This window comes from Chrysochloris asiatica, unplaced genomic scaffold, assembly GCF_000296735.1.
Source record: "Chrysochloris asiatica unplaced genomic scaffold, ChrAsi1.0 scaffold00142, whole genome shotgun sequence".
NCBI lineage: Eukaryota > Metazoa > Chordata > Mammalia > Afrosoricida > Chrysochloridae > Chrysochloris > Chrysochloris asiatica.
In genome coordinates this window covers 8,391,489-8,413,993 of record NW_006408660.1, presented here as the reverse complement: position 1 = coordinate 8,413,993, position 22,505 = coordinate 8,391,489, and the positions used below count along the sequence as shown (strand labels likewise).

The window sequence follows — 22,505 nt, the reverse complement described above, 5'->3', positions numbered from 1 at the left end:
AAAATATGTGGAACAAAGAATGCAATAGTACCACAAAAATACATAGAAAAATGACAACAATCAATGCATACCTATTAATAATTACACTGAATGTAAATGATTAATTGTACTAGTCAATAAACATAAAGAATAGAATGAATAAGAAAACAGGATCCATCAATATGTTGTCTACAAGAGAAATATCAAAAAGATGGAGACAGCCTAAAGAAACAATCTATGATGATTACCAGAGAAGTTGGGAGGAAAAGTTATTCATGGGCAAGAGGGTAGACACACGTTAACATGGGTGAGAGGGCAGGCAATATACAACAAGAGGGAGATTAGAGAGGAGAGATGAGGGTTGCGGGAGACAAAGGGAGGAATGCAGTAGTTAAAGTGAATAGATGTAAATCCTGTTAACTGTTGGCACATGGAGGAGATTGCAACCATGTAGCATACCAAAGTATGGTTTGTTAAATGTAAAACTGATGATCTGCTTTGTAAACCTTCACTCTATTCACAATAAAAAGTTAAAAAAAAAGAATAGCCCAGGTCCCCCTCCCCACCTCTCTCCAAGGAGCTTTGGTGGCATAGTGGTTATGAATTGGGCTGCTAACCTCAGGGTCAGCAGTTCAAAACTACCAGCTGCTCCACAGGAAACGGATGAGGCTTTCTGCTCCTGTAAAGATTTACAGCCTCGGAAATCCTGTACAGGGTCACTATGAGTTGGAACTGACTCCACAGCACATAACCACAACAGGAACCAAAAGTAAAAAATTTCACTTACAAGTAAGTACTGGCTCCACTAAATTAAAGGCTTGTTACTACAACCTGGATCTCTATCTCTGACTCAAATGGGAAGACAGGCACTTTATATTTTGTGATTTCTTAGAGTCAAAGGTATTTACAAGCCAGAGATAGCCAAAGAAGTCAATCTAGGAGCATTTCCTTTAACGTTCCCTAGTTCCTTCTTACTGTTAAGTCCTGTCAAGTCAGTTTTGACACTTAGTGAACCTTTATAGGGTTTCTGAGGAGCAGCTGGTGAGTTTGACCCACTGACACTGCAGTTCAAACCACAAAATACAAATTGCCTATCTCCCCATTTGAGTCAGTGATGCAGATACAGGTTGTAGTAACATGGCTTTAATTTAGTGGAGTTAGTACTTACCTGTAAGTGAAAATTTTGACCTTAGACATGGTGTCCAAGAGGGCAGGAATCATTCTGGAAGAGGTAGGATAACATCCTAGGTTCCAAGTCAGAAAGCTTTCTACATGGTTGGCTCATATAAGCAGCCCCCTTAAATCCAGTAACTATCTGTGGTATTAACAACATAGCTGTCATTTAATGTCAGTATCACATCATTTGATACAGTAACAGAGTGTCCTTCCCTTAAGTTTATGACTTGACTTTCTAAATATCTTAAATTTTGTTCCTTAGTTATCTTACTGATCTTAGCAGCTCATAGAAAGGAAGGCAGAGATGAGAGATTGTCAGCCTTGTTGTACAAATGAAAAAGCTGATACACAGACGAGAGGCTAAAATTCATAAATCTTAGTGTTGGAAGTAACAATAGATACTATCCAGCTTTTGACCAAATTCTTTTTGAGGCTCTGACACCTCATGCCAAGTAACCTTCTTGTGTTTTTGCTTGATGTTGTTGTTACATGCTGTCAGTCAGCTACCACTTACAACAACCCTTTTTAGGGTTTTTAGGATAAGCTGGTAGGTTTGAACTGCCAATCTACTAGTTTTTTCTTTGTAGCTGTATGGAATAAATGGTCTTTATTATTCACATCTGCTTTTTATTTTAATATATTAGAAGACACTGACCATTGTCTCCTTTAACTAGTCCCTTTTCCAGACCAAGAACTTTCCCTAGTTCTCTGTTACTTATATAGAATCATAATACTTAAATGTGTATACTATTTTATAGATTGTGAAGTTCTTTGTAGAGCAGTTTACAACACACTTCACAACACTCCTCCTTTGATACTCCCTACAAACCTGTTTAGGAAGAAGGTAAGGCCAGATTGCTCCTTAGAAGAAAGATGGCAAAAGTTGGTCTTTCGTACTTTGGACATGTTAGGAAGGATCAATCCCTGGAGAAGGAAAGACATCATGCTTGGTAAAGCAGAAGGTTAGTAAAAAAGAGAAAATCCCCAAATGAGATGGATTGACAACGTGGCAGCAACAGTGGACAGGGCAATATTTTGTTCTGTTGTGCGTAGGGTCACTGTGAGTCAGAACTGACTCCGTGCCTACCAACAACAATACACTGTGAGGACTGTATTCTAATACAATAGTTCTGTTGCCCTATATTCAAGATGAGGAAATGGAGGCCAGTTGTGTTTAAATAACTCACCTAGAGTTATTTGACTAAAGAAGTCAGAATGTAAATCAGCTTGGGCTGCCTCATCTGTCTTTCACTGAGTGGCTGGTGAGTTTGAACCACCGATCTTTTGGTTACCAGCCTAACACTTAATTCACTGCACCATCAAGGCTCATTTAAGTTAGTAACTAAGTCATGAAACTGACAAATAGGGCTATATTTTTACTTTTTTAAATTGGGATGAGATAGGAAAAATGACTTTAATTTGATTTTTTTTTTCAGTTTTGGTAAATTAAGAGAAAGGATTCATTATTTTAACCAACTATGTCACATTAACAACCCTGGATGAGTTTGACCAGTAATTCAATGTCTGTACATGAAACTAGGCCCTAAAAAAGCAAAGATACTGATCTTCATTGTATTTGAATCCCTAGCATATAATATGTTGTTGTTGTTAAGTGCCATCGAGTCGATTCCTACTTATAGCGACCCTGTATAGGGTTTCCTAGGAGCACATGGTGAGTTTGAACCACTGACCGTGTGGTCAAGTGCTTATCTTATAGCATCACACCAGGACTCCAGCATCTAGTATGCTGTTGTTCAGTGCTGTCAAGTTGGTTCTGACTCATAACAACCCTGTATAGGGTTTGGGTTTCTGAGGAGCAGCTGGTGAATTTGAATCACTGACCTTGCAGTTCAAACTGACCTTGATGTGCAATGCATTATCCCACAGTGCCACATGAGGACTCCAGCTTCTAGTATAGTTGCTGACGAAGAATGGTACTCAGTAGACATTTTTGGAGTGAGTAAATGCCCAATGGAGTGTTGTTTCAGTCGATTCCTTACTCCTGCCAATTGCCCATCTCTTCTTTGCCTCTGCTGTAGAAAGGACTAAACAGTTTGACGTTTTGTGGTGAAAAATCCATCCTGTTGGGTGTTCATGAGGGACCTTTGAAGCCCTTAAAGACACTTCTGGGTTCTTTGTTGTGAAACAGAAAAGTCTAAACCTGGTGCCTCTTTAATCCACAGTCCTGGCCGCTACTGTTTCTCATAACTGTTTGACTTTTATGTCTGCACAGGTGTGTACTTGGGGGCATGTGCTACTGGGTCTGATGAACCTGGTCCAGAGGGCCTCACCTCTACCTCCCTGCTGGACCTCCTGCTGCCCACTGGCCTAGAACCACTGGACTCAGAGGAGCCCAGTGAGGCCATGGGACTAGGAGCTGGCCTGGGAGCCCCTGGCTCTGGCTTCCCCAGTGAAGAGAGTGAGGAGTCCCGGATTCTGCAACCACCACAGTACTTCTGGGAAGAGGAGGAGGAGCTGAATGACTCAAGCCTGGACCTGGGTCCCACTGCAGGTAGCTCTTCTTACCTAAAGAGTGTGTGTTGATTGCCATCTGAGTGTAAGACAGTCTAGGAAGCATGCCAAACGAACACTTCCATGATAGGAATAGTCACTCCTCTCCTTTCTCCACCAGTTATTACCACATTCACCTGGACATCAAAGCCAAGTCTCTGGGACTTCTTGGCCCAGAAGGGCCTTTTCTCTTTAATATTAACTACTATTTAGTGAGCACTTACTCTGCTCGTAATTGATATAAATCCAGTTTAAGCATGAGAAAACTGAGATTTGGAAAGTTTAAAAAGACTGAGATGTTCAGTCATGAATCAAACCTAGGTCTTTACAAGGTTTTTTTTGTTGGATTTTTTAGGATTTTTTTTGTTGCTTTTATGTCATGCTGTATTGTCTCTGTTGAAGATTCCCAAGATTAGCAGAATGTGTCCTCTTTTGGGCCTGTCTGATCCCCAGTTAAGGCATTCTAATTGCCCTTTCCTTAATGATATATCAGAGCTAGTTTCTGGGTGTACAGAGCATTTCTTGCTCCATAAATGCTATTGGACATCTATGTCCCAAAGGAAGTCTAATGAGGTCTGGGATTCAGAGCTGGAATGCACATAGCCATGGGACTGATTATAGATGCAGCAGAGCATACTCATGATGTTTTCAGCCTCAGCAGCTGTGCACATGTTCTTGGGTAGTAGGAGCTTATTTATTTATTTATTTATTTATTTATAGGGCTTTTAATATGAATGGAGTAAAAGTTTACAGGGCACGTCATCAGTTTTACATTCAACAAATCATATTTTGCTTCATTGCAATGGTTACAATCCCATCCATGTGCCATCAGTTAACAGTATTTACCTCTATTCCTTTTTGTTTGTTTGTTTTGATGTACACATACTACACAGAAAATATATATTCATTTAAGTGTCCAAAGGGCACATTTTGCAAGCCAGCCTCTTGCCCACAAGCACACAGCCTTTCTTATTCCATGGGCCTAGAGTCCTCAGATTCTCTCTCTCTATGCCATTGCCTCTGCCCCTGTCTCTGCTGTGACCGCTTTTCTGGTTAGGATCCCACACTCCACTCAAGCTCTTTCCTCTTGATGGTCCAAGGGCCCTCTGTTCCTGCAATGAAAGATTAACCACTCCCCACTTTTAGCTACACATCTTCTACATTTACAGTTGTGACAATCGTGATTAATCCTGGTAACAATTACTCATAATTGAGTTTTTAAATCCTATCTTCATCATTCCCCACCCCCTTTAACCAGACCCATCTGCACAAGAAGAAAACTATTCAGTGGGGATTCTACCTTAACCGTCTTGTTCTGAAACGAAGCACACACTTGTTCTGAAACTAAGCACACTCATGAAAGTTTGTAAGCCAGCACTTCTTGCCTTTATGTTGTTGTTAGGTGCCATTGAATTGGTACCAACTCATAGTGACCCGATGCAAAATAAAATGAAACAATGCCCGGTCCTGGGCCAACCTCACTAGTGTTGTCATGCTGGAGTTCATCAATGCTTCCAGTTTGCCAATCCATCTCACTGGGGGTTTTCCTCTTTTTCTCTGACCCTCCACCTTACCAAACATGATATCCTTCTCCAGCGACAGGTCCCTCCTGACAATCTGTCTGAAGTATGAGAGACAAAATTTGGCCATTTTGGCCTCCAAGGAGCACTCTGGCTGCACTTCTTCCAAAATGGATCTGTTGGTTCTTTTGGCAGCTCATGGCACTTTTAATATTCTCCCCCAACACCATAACTCAAAAGCATCAGTTCTTCTACCGTCTTCCTTATTCACTGTCCAGCTTTCGCATGCAAAAGAGGTGGAATTAATGCCATTTTTTAGAACCCTTCCAACATCTAATTTTGTCATTTAAAAATCTTTGCCAGTTTGATAGGCAAAACTATAATGGCCTCTGATTACTAGTAAAGTTTAACTTGTTTTTTTGTTTGTTTGTTTGTTTGTTTTTGGAGTCAGGCAAGTGTTACACGATTTTGGCAAAAATTTAGTCTAAGCCATTCTCATTTATGAAATGGAGATAGTAATAGTACCTACTTCATAGGGTTATGAAGTTTAAATGCATAATACATTTAAAGTACTTAGCCTAATACCTTGCACATAATGAGAGATCTATGAATATTTGCTGTTATTATTTTTCCATTTTTTTTCTATTGAAGTTTTAATTTTTTTCTTATCACTTTATACATCTTATATAAAAAGATATAATTTTTTCCCTCTGGAGCACATATTTTAATACTTTCCACATTTTTGTTATTTTACCAGTTTTTCAATTACTTTTGTTATAGTAATTTTGACAGTTGTGAATTCTGTTTTTATGAACTTAAAACTATCTTTTAAAATGCTTTCCATGTTTTTACTTTGCTATATATGTGTGTGTGTGTGTGTATATATATTTAAAACCCTGCCCATCATGACATGTGTATTACTGTATTTTTTCTAGCCTTTCTGTAGCTTCATGGTTTTACATTTAACCCTTTAAACTAGCTGTATTTATTTTGGTGGTTGGTGTGAGAAAGTAATCTAATTTCCTTTTTCCCACATATAATTTATCTATTGCCAAAGTAGTATTGATTGATAAATGTAGTGAGTTCTCTTTCTGGGTTTTTCTTTTTGTCCAGACGATTGAGATTGTAGTCTGAGATAAGCAGGTGCTCAGAGAAAGCAGTAGTTATGCCTCTAGAACATTTTTAAGGTCATAATGGAATGTCCCATAAGCTTTGTTGGCTGGTTTGCTTTAGCTTGGTTTCCTTCTTTTCCCTCTTTCTTCATATCTCTTTTCCCATTGGTTTCTCTAGTTCTCATTATAATAAAAGTTTTTATTACTCAATGAATGTTGTTAAGTGCCGTTGAGTCACTCACTTCTGACCCATAGTGACCCTGTATAGGGTTTCCAAGGAACAGCAGATGAGCTTGAACTATTGGCCTTGTGGTTCAAAGCAACTTTGCAATCCAGTGCATTAGCCCACAGCACCACACCAGTAGAGCTATGTAATAGACATTTTGCATATATTATTTTTCTCTTATCACAATTTCCCAAGATAGATCTGTTGCCTTTTCTCTGCTGTTTAAGGTTAAGTTAAAAAGTATTGCTATTAGGTTTCCAGTTCATACAGGCATTGGTTTATTCCAAACAAAATATGTGTAAACATGTCTCCAAACAAAATATGTGTAAACAAGTCTTAAACAGAGATTAGTGGATGGCTGCAGACACGTTCTCTCAATAATGCTAATACACTTGACTTAGTATCATTAGGGTGCCTCAAGTTTTAAGAAAATTATAAACTGCACTGTTGGGTTCCAACTCATAACGACTCTGTGTAAGGTTTCCAAGGCTGTAAATTATTATGGGAGCAGAAAGCTTCATCTTTTTCTCTTGGAGTGACTGGTGGGCTTATGAATTGCTCACCTTGTGGTTAGCAGTCCAGGGCTTATCCTATAGAGCCACAGTGCTCCTAGGATTAAAAGTAACAGACTTGAACCTCAAGTTTGAGATTTGTTGTTCAAGATATAGTGATCCTTCTCAATAATGAAATCACTCATTAGATTATTTAATTTTATTGCCTGAATTGAAATTTGTGAAAAACCAAATTATCAAGCGGCTATCTGCTGGCTCTGGAAATGGTTTCCATATGGCAAATCTTTGAGAAGATGTCTGTTTAGAATGATTTACTCTGATGAGTCACTGCATACATAGCAGGCACATTCACTGAAAGCTACAGGGTTATGAGTTTAAGCAGATAGTTAAGTTACTGAAGTCCTTGTTTAAAAAAAATAATTGGAACTCAGAGAATTGAAGCATAAGATTTATTCTGAGCACTTATTTAAATGTATATAGGAATACCATTCTGATTACAGAAAAAAAAACTGTCAAAGAGTAAACTGGAGCTTCTATTAAAATTAAAACAAATTTATTGAAGGAGCAAAGCAATCCTGACTCCAGCAGTACTTTGTGAGGATTCACTGAAGTACTCTAGGGAAAGGAATTTTTCATAGGGTTTAAATACAGAAAATCCAGGACATTTCAAAAAAAAAAAGATAGATTGGTTGACACTTATAGAAATATACTTTAAGTGACACAAGACAATGGTGAAATATTATTTTCCTTTTATATTATATATTAGATATATAATATATATAATTTTATATAATTAATTATATATTATTTAAACATTATTTTGCTAATTTTGAGTCATTTAACAGCTTGTTCTTGTTGTTAAGTGCCTTGTAGTTGGTTCTGACTCATAGCGATCCTGTATGGGGTTTCCATGGAGAGGCTAGTGGGTTTGAACCATGAACCTTGTGGTTAGCTGTTGTTGTTGTTAAGTGCCATCAAGTCGGTTCTGACCCATAGCAACTCTGTACATGGTTTCTGAGGCTGTAAATCTTTACGGGAGCAGAAAGCCTCATCTTTGTCCTGTGAATCAGCTGGTAGTTTCAAACTGCTGACCTTAAGGTTCACAGCTCGATTCATAACCACTATGCTACCAGAGCTCCTTGTGGTTAGTAGTCTAGTGTTTATCCTACAGTGCCACCTGTGGGTATTTTGAGGGCCATCTTGGGTGACTGTTGTTCCTGGGAGTATGCTTTGAGAGGAAGGGGTAGGAGGGGAGCCTGACTTTTGAAGGTCAGCTCAGAATAAGCAGTAAACAGCAAAAATGGAGTCCAGCCTACAGCTTTGGCAGAAGCCTCTCTCTATGCTGTTATGTAGCAACAAATGACTGCTCTGCCTGGCAGTGAAGAAGAAGACATTTTTTACAATTGGAGCAGAAACTTGAAAAATCATAATTGGCTGAAAGACAATCAGGGGAGTCAAAGGTAAGATATCTTTTGTAGGGGAATTGTTAAGGACTGTCCAGTCAGTTCTGACTCATAGTGACCCTGTATAGGGTTTCTGAGGAGCACTGACCTTTTGGTTAGTCGTCCAGTGCTTATTCTATAGTACCACACCAGAACTGCAAATGTCAGCGTAGTTTATAGACACCCCTTTGTTAAGTCTTAAACAGGGTAAAAGGCAAGAGACAGGTCATCCAGAACGTGGATGCCATCATGGTTAGGTTGTGTAATGATGTCCGACTAATAGGGCACAGAGAACAAAGGAATTTCTTCAGAAAACTATGTCTGGCATCAGATCAATTTGTCACAGTCACAGGCATGACTATGGAAGCTTAAAGGGGACTATAGCAGATCAAGAAAGCTTGCAAGATTGACCTTGTGACCCAGAACTTCAGTTTCCATTAATGGGGTCATCCTAGCAAATCACTGAAGTTAAGTGCCCCTCCCTGAGCTAGCTGGGGAAATGGCCTTAATCCACTTTCAAATCTACTCTGCCTGAGGGCAAAGCTGCCTCTCCCAGACTTTGGCATTCAGTTGTCAGAAGTGTGCAAAGTACTAAAGATGGCTTCTGAATATAATGTCAAATATCAATGATTGAGTTAAAGGTCTGACAGCTGGCCTAACCCAAGCCATGGTATTTTCAATAACCTCATATGCATGCGAAAGCTGGACAGTGAATAAGAAAGACCGTAGAAGAATTGATGCTTTTGAGTTACGGTGTTGGAGGAGAAGATTGAAAGTGCCATGGGCTGCCAAAAGAACCAATAGATCCGTTTTGGAAGAAGTGCAGCCAGAGTGCTAGTTGGAGCCCAGGATGGCCAAACTTCGTCTCTCATACTTCAGACATATTGTCAGGAAGGACCTGTCCTTGGAGAATGATATCATGTTTGGTAAGGGGAGGGTCAGAGAGAAAGAGGAAGACCCCCAACGAGATGGATTGGCTAAGTGGCAGCATCGATGGACTCAAGTGTGGCAACACTAGTGAGGTTGGCCCAGGATCAGGCAGTGTTTCGTTCTGCTGTGCATAAGGTTGCTATGAGTCAGTACCGACTAGATGGCACCTGACAACAAGAAGAAGTAGATAAACATATATGTGACATTACATGATTGGTTTTGGTATGTAATTGCAAATGTAGTGCTCTTCAGTTTACAGGTTTTTTGAGTAACTTGCTATAGAATTGCGTCTTCAATAATATTTGTTTCTGGGAGTCCACTGTAAAGATTTATCGATAGTCTTATGCATGAAGACCATTCAGGTATAAACTATCACATCTTGCATCTGTTTAACCAAAGAGGAAAGATCCTCTGGGGCTAAATTGTAATCTCCTGCACCTGTCAGGCCTCAGAGAAAAAGAATGTCTTCTGTGGTTAGGTCATCATGAAAATTAGAGGAACTGCTATTAGACAAGGCAACCTTTAAAATTCAACATGGATTCTAGACTCATGTCAAGACTTTAAAATGGAGTTGTTGTTGTTAAGTACCGTGGAGTTGATTCTGACTCATAGTGACCCTGCACAGGGATTCCAAGGCTATAAATATTTACGGGAGCAGAAAGCCTCATCTTTCTCCATGGAACTTCTGGTAGTTTCGAACTGCCGACCTTGAGGTTAGCAGCCCGATTCGTAACCACTATGCAACCAGACAGCTCCACTTTTAGAGTGCTTTACTTATACATACCAACTGCCTCTGATTTTAAGCTCTCATACGATGCCAAGCACCAAGCACCTTGTTATTTTAAACATCTTCTCAAAGCAAATGTCTCAAAGTTTGCTAGTTTAAATACGCTTAGAAAGAGAAAAGGAAGAAAAAATGTCGATCAACCATTGGCTACTGTTAACATGATTAATTGAACCTTGTCTTCTCCCTTCACTGAGATCATCTGCTTTCAGGTTACAAGGTGCTCTCTGGCCTTCTGCCCACCTTTTGAAATTTGATTATCCATTTCTGGTGAAAGAGAGTCCTGGTGTGGCACTGTAGAATACCTACTAGACTACTAATTACAAGGTAAGTTATTCAAACCCACTTGTCAATACTCTAAAACCCTAAACAGGATCACTAGGAGTCAGAACCCACTAGATGGCACTTAACAACAACAATAGGAAGTGTGGCTTCAAATAGGAAAGAAAAGATTATCAATTTTGGGTGGAAAAGAAAGCCACTGGCAGGATTAATTTTCGTCAGGAATTTCTTTATAGTGAATATTTGGTTTCTTCTAAGAAAACCATAACATCTAAGTCATCTATTATTATTATTTTTGACACCCTTAAGAAAACATTTTCACCTAGACACACAGCACTGTAATTTTTGTTTAAGCTGAAAAATGAAAAAAAAAAGGAACACAAAACAATCAAAACTCACTGATACTCAAACAATAGATTTATTCTGAGCGGGTATTCTATATGCATATAGGAGACCACTTTGATTCCGGTAAAAGCAAATGGTTCAAAGAAGTTAGATACAATTAGGTTTATAAAGAAAAGAAAGAAGGGAAGAAATATAGAAGATACAGAAGATCAACTGTTGGCTACTTTTAACATGACTGTTTGAACCCTGCCTTTCTCCTTTATTGACATCAATTTGTATCAGGTAATTTCTGACTTTTTGTTGTTGTTAAGTGCTGTCAAGTCAGTTCTGACTCATAGCGAGCCTATATAGGGTTTCCAAGGAGTGGCTGGTGGGTTTGAATGGCTGACCTTTGGTTAATAGTCCACTGTTTATCCTACACTGCTGCACCAGGACTCCAGTGGTGGTTATGTGCCATTGAATTGGTTCCAAGTCACAGCAACCCTGTATAGGGTTTCTGAAAAACAGCTAGTGGCATTGAACTACCAACCCTGTGGTTAGGATTCTGGTGCTTATCCTACAGCACCACACCAGGACTCTTCGATGTTGCTGTTGGAGTTTCCAGTTGCTGTGATTCTGGAAGCTATGCCATGGGAACTTTAAATACCAGCAGGGTCTCCCACGGTGGACAGGTTTCAGATGAGCTTCCAGATGAACACAGACTAGAAAGAAGGAGAGACGAACTACTTCTGAATATTTAGTCACTGAAAACTTAATTGATAGTAGAGAAACACTGTCAGATATGGTGCCGGAAAATGAGCCCCTCAGGTTGAAAGGAACTGAAAATGCGACTGGGGAGAGCTGCCTCCTCAAAGTAGAGTTGACCTTGATGATATGAATGGAGTAAAGCCCATTGGACTAAAGCCCTCAGAACCTTCATTTGCTGTAGGGCACAATTTAAAATGAAGAGAAACAGTTGTAAATATCCATTAATAATCGGAACATGGATTGTACAAAGTATGAATCTAGAAAACTTGGAAATTGTCAAAATGAAATGGAACACATAAACATCGATATCTTAGGCATTAGTAAGCTGAAATGGACTGGTATTGGCCATTTTTAATCTGACAACCACATTATTTACTATGCTGGGAATGACAAATTGAAGAGGAATGGTGTTGCATTCATTGTCAAAAAGAATATATCAAGATCAGTCATGAGGTACAACGTTGTCTGTGATAAGATAATATTCATGCTCCTACAGAGAAGACCCGTTAGTACTACTATTAATTCAAATTTATGCACCAACTGCTAAAGCAAACAAGAACGAAATAGAAGAATTCTACCAAATTCTTCAATCTGAAATTGATCAAACATGCAATCAAGATGTATTGATCATTACTGGTGATTGGAATACAAAGGTTGGGAGCAAAGAGGAAGGATCAGTAGTTTGGAAAATATGGCCTTGGTGATAGAAATGATGCTGGAGATCGCATGATAGAATTCTGTAAAACCAATGATTTGTTCATTTCAAATACCTTCTTTAGACAGCATGAAAGATGATTATACACATGGATGTTACCAAATGGAATACACAGAAATCAACTTGACTACATCTGTGGAAAGAGACGGTAGAAAAGCTCCATATCATCAGCCAAAACAAAGGCCAGGGACAGATTGTGGAACAGACCATCAATTGTTGAAATACAAATTCAGACATAAGCTGAAGAAAATGAAAACAAGTCCACCAGAGCCAAAATATGACCTAGAATATATCCCACCTGAATGTAGAGATCATCTGGAGAACAGATTTGATACATTAGACACTAAAGACCGAAGACCAGAAGAGTTGTGGGATGACATCAAGAACATCATACAGAAAGAAAGCAAAAAGTCATTAAGAAGGCAAGAAAGAAGGGAAAGGTCAAAATGGATGTCAGAAGAGACGCTGAAACTTGCTGTCCAGCATAGAGATGCCAAAGCAAATGGAAGAAATGAGGAGGCACAAGACTGAACAGAAAATTTCAAAAGTCAGCTCAAGAAGACAAAGTCAAATATTTCAACGAAATGTGCAAAGATCTGGATTCAGAAAACCAAAAAGGAAGAACATGCTCAGCATTTCTCAAGCTGGGGGAAACTGAAGAAAAAATTCCAGCCTCAACTTTCATTATTGAAGGATCTCTGGGCAAATTATTGAATGATGCCAAAAGCATCAAAAGAAGATGGAAGGAATACACAGTCACTGTAACAAAAGGAAATGGTTTATGTTCAGCCATTTCAAGAGGTAGCATATGATCAAGAGCCAATGATACTGAAGGAAGAAGTCCAAGGTACATTGAAAGAATTGGCAAAGAACAAGGCACTGGGAATTGATGGAATACAAATTGAAATCTTTCAAGAAAGTGAGGTGGTACTGGAGGCACTCACTCATCTATGTCAAGAAATTTGGAAGACAACTATCTGGCCAGCTGATTGGAACAGATCAGTGTTTGTGCCCATTCCAAAGAGAGGTGACCCAATAGAATGTGAAAATCATCGGACAATATCTTTGATATCCCATGTGAGTAAAGTTTTACTAAAGGTAATACAGAAATGGCTGCAAGCATATATTGACAGAGAACTTCCAGAGGTTCAAGCCAGATTCAGAAGAGGACGTGTAATGAGGAATGTCATTGCTGATGTCTGATGGATCTTGGCTGAAAGTAGAGAATACCAGAAAGATGTTTACCTGTGCTTTATTAACTACGCAAAGACTTTCAATTGTGTGGATCATGATAAGTTATGGACAACAATGCAAAGTATGAGTATTCCTGAACACTTAACTGTGCTCATGAGGAATCTGTACCTGGACCAAGAGGCAGTTGTTTGAACAGAACATGGGAACCCTGAATGATTTAAAATTAAGAAAGGTGTGTGACAGGGTTGTATTCTTTCACCATCTTATTCAACCTGTATGCTGAGCATATAAAACTCATCTTTCTCCCGTGGAACAGCTGGTAGTTTCGAACTGCTGACCTTGCGGCTCGCAGCCCGATTCATAACCACTACACTACCAGAGCTCCTTATATGCATGCAAAAGCTGGACAGTGAATAAGGAAGACTGTAGAAGATTTGATGCATTTGAGTTATGGTGTTGAAGGAGAGTATTGAAAATACCGTGGACTACCAAAAGAACAAATAGATCTGCATTGGAAGAAGTGCAGCCAGAGTGCTCCTTGGAGGCCAGGATAGCCAGACTATTGTCAGGAGAGAAGAGTCACTGGAGAGGAATATCATGTTTGGTAAGGTGGAGGGTCAGAGGAAAAGAGGAAGACCCCCAGCGAGATGGATTAGCAATGTGGCAGCATCAATGGGCTCAAACATGGCAACAATTTTGAGGTTGCCCCAGGACCAGGTAGTGTTTCATTCTGTTCTGCATAGGGTTGCTATGAGTTGGTGCAGACTCGATGGCACCGAACAACAACAAGAAACACTTCATGAAGATATAAACCATGTGATGGTTTCTTCCATGGGCAGCATATTTACTTAATTTCAAATAACACTCATTCACTAAAGGTAATCAGTTTAACTCTAAAAACCTAAGGTATGTAAATAAAAAGCAAGAGTTGAAAATAGATATTAGAATACATTTTTTTTAATACTCCATAAACCCAAATTGCCCAAGTGAGACAACCTTTAAAGTGATAGAGATTTGACCAAAGTCCAATGACCTCAGAAGTCTAAGACCTTGGAAAAAGTCATCTTCTATTCCTTTCCACTAAGGAGCTTCTGCTCTAAGACTTAAAGGAATGTGCTAGTTCTTTCATCCTGTGACTAATGAATGAATTTAAAGTTAAACACTGCAAAGTTTTGGTTATTCTAGCAGTGTTCTAATTGAGTCGTTCTTCTGTCTGTTTCAACATATCAGGTAAGCTCGGGAATCAAATTTATCTTATCTATGAAAAAATACATGATTAACAATATGACATAAAGTGAATTTTTTATAGGGAACCTGTCTAAAGCATCCCAAATGATCTTGCCAAGGGCAAACTGCTCCTCTCTACCAATAATCATGAGTCACTTTCTCAGAAACAGTCCAAACAAACTCCCCCAATATTATTTTGTGTGTACTCCTACACATTACCACCCCTGCTCTGATCATGAACCTCCCAGAAATTCCATGATCATCACAATTGTTGAGTAAAGCCACATTAGAAGAGCCAGTTGGTCCTGAAAAATTGACGCAAGCTGAGGCTGGATCCCCTCCTAAGGATCGAGGTTTAAAATGTGTAACAAGGCAGCTTGATAAAGACCATTAGATAGGCATCCCACAATAACATTGTTTTGGAAACCAAACAGAATGACAACTGATAAATCTTATTCCAACTCTAGATGATCAGTACTGACTTAGTATCAGTTTTTCTAAACCGACTAAATCCTTTAAAAGAGCACAATGCTCAGAGGAAAAGTAATGCTCAGAGGAAAAGTAAAGTAGCCTGTGTGGATCACAGTTTAAATTAAAACGGCCTCTAGGCATCGATTCCTTTGTAAGACTTAAAATTCAAAAGGAGCAGAGCAGAAACATGAACAACACCAGGCCAGTGGTCTGAAGCAATCTACAAAACCCAAACCTGAAAGACCTTGTAGCAAGTATAACAGATACCATGAGGCTTTATCTATACTTAAGCAGTAACTAGTAACAGCTGTATTCTGTAAGCCTAAACTTGTATGTGAACATGAATATAGAAATACTTATCTATTGAAAACATGAAACTGTTTCTTGGACACTTAGCAGGGAAGAAAAGCTTACTGTTGTTTTATTCTGTAAAACTATTGTTTGAATTTTAGTCTTTTCTAGTCATGGTTATTATAATCTTGTTAAGTTTACCAATAAAAGTTTTTTAATCTGAGGAGTTATTAATCTAAACCCATTAGTTAGACAAATTAGGATAAATTGTTTCTTATGAAAAATAGAACCATAAAACACTGAATTTTCCGTATAAAATCCCTTAGTAATGTTTTAGTGTATTCAGTGCTTATCTTTGTTCTTGATGACTTTTGGATTAGCTATAGTTTATGAACCCCATTACCTTCCATAATTCTGGAACCCTTGATTTAGTCTTAAGGTAGATTCCACATTTAAAATGTTAGTTCTTTCTGTAAGTCCAATATAGTCAGTTTTTCTTTTGGAAATTGTTTTGTTAAGCATTTCATCTCATCCGGCAGGATGTGTCAGTATAGAAACAGACCTTACACATAGCAAGTTCTCAGAAGAAAGTCAAACATAAAAATTATATCCAGCTTAAAGCTCAAGCTTATAAAACATCATGTAACAAACATACGGGAACCCAGTGTTGTGTGCGTGTGTTTTTAACATATACATTAAATCTTTGGTATTATTAGCCCAATTGTGGAGTACAGTTACTCCATACCATAAGCACTGGACTATAAACCACAAGGTTAGTAGTTTGAGCCAGCCACTTCGTGGAGAAAGATGAGGCATTGTGCTCCCCCAAAGATTTAATGGCTCAGAAACTATACAGTGTCATTTTTGGTTGGAACCAACTCCATAGCACTTAACAACAACAACAAATTAACTCAATTGATATTGTGGTTACACAGCATTAGAGGGACTTACACTCTCAGATGCATACACCTACGCTATCAATGTTTCTTTGTTTGCTATCAGTTCAGATGCCATGGAGTTTACCTCTGTTGCTGGTTGATGAGAGGCCAGGGACCAGACACCTAATAATTCAAGGAGGGGTACATGTTTTCTTTTCTCTCCATGACCAGGCACTTAGGGGATGGAACCATGTTGAATAGCAAATGTATTACCCCAAGTATACCAGAGTCACCTATTAATATGCTGCTTTAGTTTCCCATTTTTCTTACAGAATCCTAAATTCATTTTGTGTGTGTGTGTGTAAAATATTAACTACAGTCTGATGTCTCTTAGTAGTAATTTGACTAATCCAGTGGTAACAGCTGTTATGACCAAAATGGTCAAAAATCTGGGTGCAAAATTTTGCAATTACATCTAGGATGTCTTCCTCTGGGAGTCTTCTAATCAGTTTCAAAATTCAAAAGTAGCAAATTTGTCAGAATACTTGTTTTACCAATTAATTTCATCTAAACCGTCAACTTGGAGTCCTGGTATGGCACTGTACGATAAGCACTGAACTGCAAGGTCGGTTTGAACCTCGAGTTTGGCAGTTCAGACTCACCAGCTGTTCCTCAGAAACTCTGTATAGATTTGTCATAAGACAGAACTGACTCAACAGCACTTAACAACAACAAACTGCCAGCTTAAGTTTCCTGATTTATCCCTGGTTTTAAAAGACTAGAAAATTTACTTAAAGATCTCGAAATTACTCATACATTATAATGCCTAATAACTGTTGAAATAAAGGCTATTTTAAGTATATCAAAAGTTTCTTTTAAACTTACATTTATTCTCTAAGTAGAAATTTGACTTTTTAAGATACTTTTCAAATACCTAAACCTAATCAGTCTGTTGCCAGTGAATCTAGATCTACTCAAAACAGAACTGTTCTTTTGGATTTTTGAGACTGAAAATATCTTTGGAAACAAACAGCCTCATTTTTCTCTTGAAGAGTAGCTGGTAGGCTCAAACTGCAAACCCTGCAGTAAGCAGCCCAATGCTCAACACACTGAATCACCAGGGACCTTTCCTCACTGAATTGGTAGGGAGTCTTTTATCTTTCTTTAAAGTTATTCCTGATGTTGTTGGTAAGTGCCTCAAGTCAGTTCTGACTCATAGTGACCCTGTATAGGATTTCTGAGGAATAACTGGTGGATTTGAACTACCGACCTTGTGGTTCCACAGTCCAGTGCTGATTCTACTCCACCCCACCAGGAGTCCAAAAATTATCCCTGGGCCATATAAATTAAGATTGAGTATCTTCTCTCACCCCTGTCTCATCTCAAAAAAGTCTTGCTAGTTCATTTGCATATATTTAGACTGGCCCAGGTGATTTGAAAAACTATGGGCAGCCTAATTCCTTCAGACCAGTTTTCTCCTTTATCAGGACTAAAGAAAAAAATTAAATCAGGAACTTGTTTTTTGTAATATCAAATTCAAATTATATGAAGATTTTGATTTCAAGCTTATTACAAACACGAAGACCTATTGAAATGAAAGCATTTTATTTGTTTTCTATAAAACTAAAATAACAACATAAGGACACACACAAAATTACAATAGTGTTCAAAAACATTCTTCATTCAGTAATACTATCCAGAGGCAAAATTATACTTTTGTGAGTGTTATTACTTTGTTGTTGTTGTTAAGTGCAGTCAAATTGGTTCTGACTCAAAGCGACTGGTGAGTTTGAACTACTGACTTTGCAGTTCAAATCGACTTTATAGTCCCGTGCTTATCCTACAGCATCACACCAGGACTCTGTTATTACTTTAGAAGGCCTTATTCCATATCAGAGTAACTGATTTTTCTACAGAGTACTCTTTAAATGGACCTCATGTAAACCAGGACATAGGTGTCTAAGAATAAGATTAAGCAAACTGTTGCCTCATGATATTCTATGTTGCAACAGCATAACATATTTAAAACAGCATGACATAAAACAAAATAATACACATACTCATATAAAAGTATAACTGCATACTTTTCTGAATCCTGGTGTGGTGCTGCAGGATAATGCACTGTGTCACAAGGTCAGTGGTTCAAATCCACCAGCCGCTCCTCAGAAACCCTATGTTGTTGTTAAGTGCTGTCGAGTCAGTTCTGACCCACAGCGACCCTTTATAGGGTTTTCAAGGAACAGCTGGTGAGCTTGAACTGACGACCTTGCAGTTCAAACAGCTTTGCAGTCTGGCGCGTTAACCCACAGCACCACACCAGGACTCCTCAGAAACCCTATACAGGGTCATTATTGTTTGGAACCGACTCAATAGCACTTAACAACAACAACATATACTTTTTATTTGGATTCAATAAGTAGAGGTGGTATATCCTAAGCTGTAATTTCTTTACACATTCAGTGAGAGAAAAAATATCTTGGACACTGTTTCCTTTAAATGATCAAGATGCAATTCCAGTAAAAACAGAAAACCAATGAGATGGATAAAATGGAGAGTCAAAACCAAAACACAAGGGGTCTAGGGTTATAAAAAAATGTGCTTACACAAATTTAACACATTTATACTCCATGTGCTCTGAGGCCCCCAAACCTAACCATGTCCTTCCATAAGAATGGTGACCTTACTCACTGGACAAATATTTACATTCCTGTCCAATGCTTTAAAGGATTTAGTAACTCCTATACCTCTGTCCATCCCCTATGGGACAATAGGAATTCCATACTAAAAGAAAGTTAGCACAAAACTGTTTTTTAATTTGTTCTGGTTCTGGAGTACCACAGGAAGAGGGTTATGGACTCATCCAAATCTCCCCTGGTACAATTCAAACCAACCTGATGGTCCAGTGCTTATCCTACAATGCCACACCAGGACTCCATTGTTACTTTAGAAGGCCTTATTATATATCACAGTAAGCTTTACTTACTCATCACACACTGACTGGCAGATGGAGACCAGCGGTGCCTCAGTGGGTTGTACTCTGTTGGCAACCCTCCATGGAACAATCTTCAAGCAGCTGCTCGAAAGGGGATCTTTGTCATTTCCCAACTCTGCCTTGGGGCAGCTGTGCCTTAAGCAGTCACATGTCCACTCAGGAACACCAAAATTGATATAGCAAAATGATGGCTATGCTGCCTGCCACAAGAAAAGCTAATTACTAATAGACAGTGAGGAAGATTCTTTAACCTGCAATATGCAGATGATTAAACCTTGTTTGCTGACAGTGAAAAGTACTTAAAATACTGATGATCAGAGACTGCAGCCTTCAGTATGGGTTGCACCTCAATGTAAAGGATACAAAATCATTGGACTAATAAATAGTATCATGATAAATGGAGAAAAGACTGAAGTTGTCAAAGCTATAATTTTGCTTGGATCCACACAATCAACACTCATGAAAGCAGTAGTCAAGAAATCAAATGATGTGATGCATTAGGCAGCTCTGCTGCCCAAGACCTCTTTAAAATGTTCAAGAGCAAAGATGTCAGTTTGAGGACTACAGTGCACCTGACTCAAGTTGTGGTATTTTCAATGCTTCATATGCATGTGAAAGTTGGACAACAAATAAAGAAGCCTGTAGAAGAATTGATGCATTTGAGTTATGGTGTTGGAGAGGAATATTAAAAGTACCATGGAGTGCCAGAAGAACAAATGAATCTGTGTTGGAGGAAGTACAGCTGGAATACTGTACTTACAAGCCAGGATGACAAGAATTCATTTCTCATACTTCAGATATATTGTCAGAAGGGACCAGTCTCTGAAGAAGGACATTGTGCTTGAAAAACTGGAGGGTGAGTGAAAAAGAGGAAGACTCCTAATGAGATGGGTTGGCAAGTGGCGACAGCAATCAGCTTAAGCATAATAATGATTGTGAGGATGGCACAGGGACCAGGCAGCTTTTTGTTCTGTCAATCATAGGATCTCTGTGAGTCAGAACTGACTCAAAGGTACCGAACTACAACAGCAACAACAGATGAGTATGGTAATACAAGCCAGATTTAATGTATACTGGATATACAGGAGGCATAGAAACTGTGTGTTCTCCAAAGACTGCTTCCTTGAGGAGAAAGGGTTGTACAACAACATAACTGTTTCTGGCAAGCTTTTGCACTTTGGGCTAGGCTTTTTGTGGCTGTATAGATAAGAAAGACTTAAAATAAGATGCCTGTTATTAGTTTTTCTATTCAATGTAATATATGAAAAAAATAACATTACTAGCAATGTAAGTTAAAAGAAGAAAATAAAAACCACTCATGATGCTATCACCCAAAGTTAACAAGTGTTGACATTTTGGTGTATATCTTTCTGGACTTGTTTTCATATGGAAAATATACAAAATATTTTTCTATAAAAAATTCTATTTTGGTGTACATAACTTGTTTTGGTGAGCACATTGGCTCTGTCTGATAAACACTGAACTGCAAATCACTAAGTTGTTGTTTTGAGCCTACCATAGGAGAAAGATGAGGCTTTCTGCTCCCGTAAAGATGCATAGCCTCTAAAACACTATACAGGATCGCTGTGAATCAGAACCGGTTTGATGGCACCTAGCAACAACATTGTGTTGTTTCACTTAACAGCATCTTTCCTATCCAGTAAACATACTTCTGTAGCATCAGTTATAAGGGTGAACTAATATTCCATCTTGTGGATGGGGCATTTTCAATTGTCCAGGCTCCTGCTGTGTGAAGGTTGGCTTGAAGGCTGGATTGTTTCCAGTTTTGTTACATGAATAGTGCTATAATGAAAATCCTTATGTATACACATAATTATTTCCTTAGGATGCAGTTCTAGAGTGCAATGGTAGATTCAGAAAGTTTCTCAAAATTTTCATTCATATTGCCTGCAGTTCTCAGAAATGTAACAATTTCAACTCCCAGCAGCCCTGGATTGAGTGCCTGTTTGCTATCTCCATCCAGTACTGGGTATTATCTCTCATGTGCTCTCTGCCTGCATATCGCAGGCTGTTAATAAGTCTTCCTCCAATCTTAATGCCATGGTCCTCTTCATATGACCAAGCTTGTTGCATTATTTGCTCCGCATACAGATTGAATAAATACAGTGAAAGAATATAGGCCTTTCCTAATTTTAAACAATTCAGTGTCCCCTTGTTCTGTTTGAAGGACTGCCTCTTGGTCTATGCACAGGTTCCTCATGAGCACAATTAAGGGTTCTGTAAAACACATTCTTTGCAATGTTATCCATAGCTTTTCATAATCCTCACAGTTGAAAGCCTTTACATTGTCAATAAAGCACATATAAACATCTTTCTGGTATTCTCTGCTTTCAGTCTAGATTCATCTGACATCAGCAATGATATCCCTCATTTCACATCCTCTCTTGAATCTGGCTTGAATCTCTGGCAGTTGTCTGTCAATATACTGTTGCAGCCATTTTTGAACTATCTTTAGCAAAATTTTACTTGCATATGATATTAATAATATTGTATGCTGATTTCCATCTTCCACTGGGTAACCTCTCTTTGGAATGTACACAAATATGAATCTCTCCCAATCAGTTGGCCAGATAACAGTTTTCCAAATTTCTTGGCAAAGATGAGTGATTTCAGTTTTCATTCCATTAATTCCCAGAGCCTTGTTCTTTGCCAATCCTTCAGTGCACCATGGACTTCTTCCTTCAGTACTATTGGCTCTTGATCGTATGTTACCTCTTGAATTGGTTGAACATGGACTGCTTATTTTTGGCACAGTGACTGTGTATTCCTTCCATTTTCTTTTTTATTTATTTTATGTGAGAATTTATTTTCACATATTTAACACACTAGGTGTCAGAAGATGTTATTTCAGAATAATGTTAATCATTTGCACAACAGGTCTCCACGCTCTAAGAGACAGTGATATGTAACGTGGTTGTTAAGTGCCTTCAAGTTGGTTCCAACTCAAAGTGACATCAAAACAAAACACTGCCTGGTTTGTGCAGTCCTCATAATTGTTTTTACCTTTGAGCCCAAGGCTGCAGCCACTATGTCTGTCCATCTCCTTGGGAGTATAACTCTTTTTTGCTGATCCTTCACTTTACCAAGCATGATGTCATTCTTCAGGAATTGGTCCCTTCTGATAACACGTCCGAAGTATGAGTGATGAAG

The 22,505-nt window shown here is 38.6% G+C and overlaps 1 protein-coding gene across 1 annotated transcript in view; it reads left to right on the top strand.

Moving 5' to 3' along the window:
- Positions 1-282: 282 nt before the first annotated feature.
- Positions 283-22,505, top strand: part of PODXL2 (podocalyxin-like 2) — a 73,107-nt gene continuing 50,884 nt past the window's right edge. The window contains exons 1-2 of the mRNA XM_006870519.1: positions 283-286; positions 3,389-3,667. Coding sequence (XP_006870581.1) covers positions 283-286; positions 3,389-3,667 — 283 coding nt within the window. The remainder of the gene's footprint in view (positions 287-3,388; positions 3,668-22,505) is intronic.